The following is a 6,000-nucleotide window of genomic DNA, read 5'->3' on the forward strand; positions in this document are numbered from 1 at the left end:
CTTAAAATGCTGTTTTTTCTGTAGCAAAAGTGAATCCTTCATTTGAACAAATGTCTAAGAGACAAAATGAATCTGATTTATTAATGTGTGCTTATTTGAAAGATTTCACATTTTTAAATTACAGGCATGGGTTTAAAATTTTTTAGAATTTTAAGAATTGGTTAGGATTTTTCCTTATGGACTTTTAGGAAGTTGGGAATATAATTAGCTGTTTTAGGGATCTTCTTTGTATATTGGTTTTTTTATCTGAATAATGCCAAGTTTTCAGAGCAAAGAATTCTTGGCCATCTCAAAAGGCCCACCTACCAGGACACAAGACTGTTAACATCAGAGGTTTTGAAGACAATCACTGACATGCTGGACATTTTGCAACTAATTTGCATACACTAATTTTTTTCTCATTTTTTTATTGTGGTGTTATGCACATAACATAAAATTTACCATCCTAACCGTTTTTAAGTGTACAGTCTAGTAGCATTAGATGTGTTTGTAATGTTGTGCAATCATCACCAACCTCCATCTCCATAAGTCTTCTCATGTGAATGTGAAACTCCATCCCCATTAAACAGTAACTCCCAGCCCCCCACCCCACCCCCAGCCTCTGGCAACCACCAGTTTACTCTCTGTCTCTATGACTGGTTACTCTCAGTACTTCATATCAGTAGAATCCAGTACTTCATATCAGTAGAATCATGCCATATTTATCTTTTTGTGAGTGGCTTATTTCACTTAGCATAATGTCCTCAAGCTTCATCCATGTTGTAGCACATGTCAGAACTTCCTTCCCTTTTACAGCGAGTAATATTCCACTGTATGTATATAAGCACATTTTGCTTATCCATCTGTCAAGTGGACATTTGATTGCTTCCATGTCTTGACTACTACGAACCATGTTGCTATGAACATGATTGTATAAGTGTCTTTTTCTCCAGATCTTCCTTTCAGTTCTTTTTGGCTATCAACCCAGAAGTGCAATTGTTGGGTCATGTGGTAGTTCTATTTTTAATTTTTTGAGGAACTGCTGTACTGTTTTCCACAATGACTGCACCATTTTACATTCCTGCCAACAGTGCCCAAGGGTTTAGCTTTCTCCACATCCTCACCAATGCCTGTTGTTTTCTGTTTTTTTGGATAATAGTCACCCTAAATATGTGTCAGGTGGTACAATATTGATTTTTGAAATAAGTCATTTCCTGATTGTTTCCATTGATTTTATGAACAGTTCTTCTATGACAGTAGCATCTGACAGAGTGACCTCTCATTCTTGTCCTCCTGGTGTTTGTAACCCACACTCCAGTACCTTTCTACTCATCAAGTCACTCCTCTATCTCAAGCCCAGGCTGTTGCTCTGTCCTGCATACTGATACTAATATATCCAGTAGTAACCACTTGGTTGTCTCAGAATCATTTCGGACTTTAACACAAATACTTGATCTTCCCTCCTCCAAAGAATCTTCCTGCTCCTCCAGTTTTTCTTCTCAAACAGAAACCTAGAACCATTTTTAATATCTCTCTTTCTCTACCACTTACCCAAGCAAATGATAAGTCCTATCCTTTCTATCCCCCAATCTATTTCTATCTCCAGAGCCAACTTTTAGAGTCCAGGTCACCCTCGGTCTTGTCTCTTGGTTGGTCTTGTCATTTCCACTTTAACCTCACTTCGGTCCAACCTTAGCACAGTGGTTTTCCCAAAGAGCCATTCTGTCTCTCACTGCTTAAGAATTATTGAAAGAATTATGTCCAAACTCTGCTTTGTCATCTTAATCCTTTATAACTTGCTCCCAGGGTATCTCTCCAGCCCCAAATAGCTTTATTCTCCAGTGATACCATATGCTTCAGCCTACACATAGAGTGCTCCAAATGTGCTTTGGCACGTATTACTTCTTCCTAGAGCACCCTCCTCTCCTTGGGCCATCTAGCAACCACTGCTCCTTCCCCTTGCTGTCTTCACTGGGCTAAAGCTGACTTATCCTTCAAGGTCCACTGTGGCATCTCTTTTCAATGAACCCTCCCCAAGCCTGGGATGGGTGCTGTATCAGAACTGCATTCAGCTCTAACAGAAAAGCCACAATGTCTTAAACACTTGGATGTGTTTTGTTTTTTCTCGCATAAGAAGTGCGATGATAGATAGTCCAAGGAAGGTACAGGTCCTCAGAGACCTAGACTCTACCTGTCTTTCCACTCTCCATTCGTAGTATGTTGGCTTATCACAAGGTGGCCACTACAACTTTGGACATTGTCCATATTCAAAGAAGGAAAAAAAGAGAGTGGGTGGAGATAGCTATGTCTGAACCATTTACTACAAAAGCAAAAACTTTTCCCTTCTCACTAGCCAAAAATAGATCTCATGACTGTCCCCTAGCTGCAGTGGCTGGGAAACCAGGAAAGGTGATTTGTCTTGGTTGGCACAGAACATTTTGGCCCCAAACCATATCAAGGTTTTATCAGTATGGAAGAAGTCAGGACTGGGTATTGTGAAAGCAACTGATTCTGCCTGAGAATGGTGACCTTCCTTGTGCTTGTCCCTGTAGTAACAATATAATACTCTCACTACAAAGTAATATAGCAGCATCTGTCATTAGATTATAAATTGATGTGGGCAGGGACTGTGTCCTGTTATTCTTTGTATCCCTAATGCCTGACACATATCTGATACAAAGGAGTTGCTCAATAAATATCAATTACACAAAACAACAAATGAATGTATATGTGTATTTAACACATTTTGAGGTAATTTTCCAAGTGTCTGTGACAGTTGACTATTAAACAATGCAAATTTGAACTGAAGGGGTCACTTAGACGTGGCTTTTTTCCCTTCCAATAAATACAATATAGTACTGTAAATATATTTTCTCTTCCTTATGATGTTCTTTTTTTCCTTAAGATTTTCTAACATTTTCTTTTCTCTAGCTTTCTTTATTATAAGAATACAGTATATCATACGTATAACATACAAATTATGTATTAATCAACTAGTTATGTTATCAGTAAAGCTTCCAGTCAACTGTTGGCTATTGATAGTTAAGTTCTGGGGGAATCAAAATTTACGCACAAATTGTCACTTGTTCCGCACAACTCCATTGTTGTTCAAAGGTCACCTGTACATACTTAGGGAGTAGTTAGGATTTGCTGCACTTCTTACTGCTGCTACCTAGACTTTTCTGCCAGAAGATTCTGAGAAAAGGTTTGTTGTTTCAGTTTCAAAATTGCATTTTGGACTTTGAATAATATACATGTAAAGACAAATGACATTTATGTTTAGCAAATGGTATTTGTAGTCACATTATGATTTTTATTTTTCTGTGACTTTTATTTTTCAGAAGTGTAATAGAAATTGTTATTAAAATGTCTATTGCAACAATTCATAACCCTGTTTTCTATTTAATGATCCAGGTCTATTATCTCAATAAAATCATTTAATTTAGGGCCGCCTGGGTGGCTCAGTGGGTTGAAGCCTCTGCCTTCGGCTCAGGTCGTGATCCCGGGGTCCTGGGATCGAGCCCCACATCTTGCTCTTTGCTCAGCAGGGAGCCCGCTTCCTCCTCTCTCTGCCTACTTCTCTGCCTGCTTGTGATTTCTCTCTGTCAAATAAATAAATAAAAATCTTTAAAAAAAATAAAACAAAATCATTTAATTTAGATCCAGCTGTTAGGACACAATTTCTTGGAGGCAGTATCACTCAAGGATTAAACTCAAGCCCAGATCATAAGATTCTCAATCTTGTCAATGACCTTTTCAAATGGAGCGCCATGTGGGAGGAGTCTGCCCAGGCCCTCCTAGTTAATTTCTATCTCTGGTCCTCATTTCAGCATTTTGCAAAGGGACTTTGCATGAGGGAGCCTAAGATCTGGCTCATAGAAATAGGAAGTGTGTACTGCTACACCTGATCCCTTCATGCTACCTCCCAGAGGCTCTGATAAAAGCCATGGCAGGACCTTTTTTTTTTTTTTTTAAACATAGACTCATCATGTCCCACCAAGATTTTATATTCCTCTCATGAATTGCAGTACCATCCATATATCCATCCAGATTAGAAACCCGGGAGTCCTGGAGGCTGCCCCCCCTTTTATTACCTCTTGCCCACTGAATGGTTCTTAGACCTGCTTACTGTGTCTGTCTGTCTGTGCCACTGCTCTAAGTATAGGTAGGTCCTTATCTTGTCTCCCATGGATTGGCCAGAGTCTTCCGATTGGTTTCCCTGTATCTTTTTTTTTTTTTTAAGATTTTATGTATTTATTTGACAGACAGAAATCACAAATAGGCAGAGAGGCAGGCAGAGAGGAGGAAGCAGGCCCCCCCCTGAGCAGAGAGCCTGATGTGGGGCTCAATCCCAGGACACTGAGATCATGACCTGAGCTGAAGGTAGAGGCTTTAACCCACTAAGTCATCCAGGCGCCCCGGTTTCCTTCTATCTTATCGTAATGTTTTCAAAAACCGTTCTCACATTTCACATTTCTCTTGGACAGATCTTTCTAAAATATGTATCTTTCTGAAATGTGCATTCAGCCACGTCACTGCCCTGTATAAGAACTTTCAGTGCCTTCCCACTGACTCCAGACTAAAGTTGGAGCTCCTCTGTCAATGGTCGCATCACAACCACTTCAGCTCTATCCCTTACCCCCTTTTCCTCCTACTTCATGTAACTACAACCAGAAACCCCTTTGATTTCCTTTCTTACTCCCATAGCTTTGTTCTTGTGGTTGCCTCCGCCTAGAATGCCCTATAGCACCCACCTCTCCCCCTTTTACTGGTTAACTGTTACTCATTCTTTAACACTCACTGAATTTGGGAAGGCTTCTCCACTGCTCCTTCTTCTCCCCTACCATAACTGTGTTTGGCACCTGTCACTCTATGCATACCTCACTGAATATTTTATTTATTTATTTGTCAGGGAGAGACAGGGAGAGAGAGCAAGCACAGGCAGAGTCAGAGGGAGAAGCAGGCTCCCTGCGGAGCAAGGAGCCTGATGTGGGACTCGATCCCAGGACGCTGGGATCACTGTTCTATGCCTGCTCTGCTGGGTGCCAGTAGGCACCCCCTGTGGGCAAGGGCACTCATGAGTCTTCTCTGCATCCTCAGTGCCTGGCACAGAAAAAGCAGCCGATTCATTTCTGTCAACTGGTTAAATGAAGAAATAGGAAGGGGAAAAGTTGGCTTGCAGACATGTTAAATAGGCTAAAATGTTTATTTAACGTAATTTTGACTTTTAAATGAGTACAGTGTTTCTGTATCAATATATCCTTATATGCCTGTTTACTTTTATCATGTGTGCTATAAATGCTATGTTGTATTCCTGATAAAGACATATTCTGCATTTGGTTTTTAGGTTAAAGCCATTCACATCCACTCTGACATGTTCTCAGTTCAGAATGGCTTGCTGACACCAACACTAAAGGCTAAGAGACCTGAGCTGAGAGAGTACTTCAAAAAACAAATAGAAGAGCTTTACTCAATCTCCATGTGAAGTTCCAGGAAAGTTCTTCTCAGTATAATGGACTGTGTAGCAATACTGTAGTTACTCTTGAAAGTAATGAATCAGAATGATGCAGCTGAAAATGAATAAGCACGTGAGCTTATGATTGAGCCTTTTCCTGTCCCAAGAGGTCTTTAACAATATTTTCTCTATCATCACTGAGTACACTTTATTTTTATTAAAATGATATTGTAACAAGCTGCTAAAAAATATCACAGATGGCAATGTAAAAATCAAGACTTTTCTCAAGGACTGTGTATCACTAAAAGTAATATATTCTCAATGTTCACAGAACTATTAAACATAAAGGAAAAACATAACTGATATACTGTACTTAATTATTTGTGGAATAGTAATCAGATAGTAACCAGACACAGCAAATTTCTAACAATGTGGACTACCTCATTCAATAACTGATTGTCAAAATCACAGTTAAATCAGACTTAAAACATTAAAACTATGTGTACAGAATCATGCTAAAACAAAACATAATTTCACAGTAACTTCACATGACAATTCTTACTGAT

The 6,000-nt window shown here is 39.4% G+C and overlaps 1 protein-coding gene across 5 annotated transcripts in view; it reads left to right on the forward strand.

Moving 5' to 3' along the window:
* ACSL6 (acyl-CoA synthetase long chain family member 6) overlaps positions 1-5,790 on the forward strand; it is a 59,997-nt gene extending 54,207 nt beyond the window's left edge. For all 5 annotated transcript variants that reach the window (XM_044228090.1, XM_044228101.1, XM_044228119.1 and 2 more), the window contains one exon: positions 5,327-5,790. In XM_044228090.1, coding sequence (XP_044084025.1) covers positions 5,327-5,464 — 138 coding nt within the window. In that variant the 3' untranslated portion in view covers positions 5,465-5,790. The remainder of the gene's footprint in view (positions 1-5,326) is intronic.
* The last annotated feature ends 210 nt before the right edge of the window (positions 5,791-6,000 follow it).

Source organism: Neovison vison, chromosome 1 (assembly GCF_020171115.1).
Source record: "Neovison vison isolate M4711 chromosome 1, ASM_NN_V1, whole genome shotgun sequence".
Taxonomy (NCBI): Eukaryota; Metazoa; Chordata; class Mammalia; order Carnivora; family Mustelidae; genus Neogale; species Neogale vison.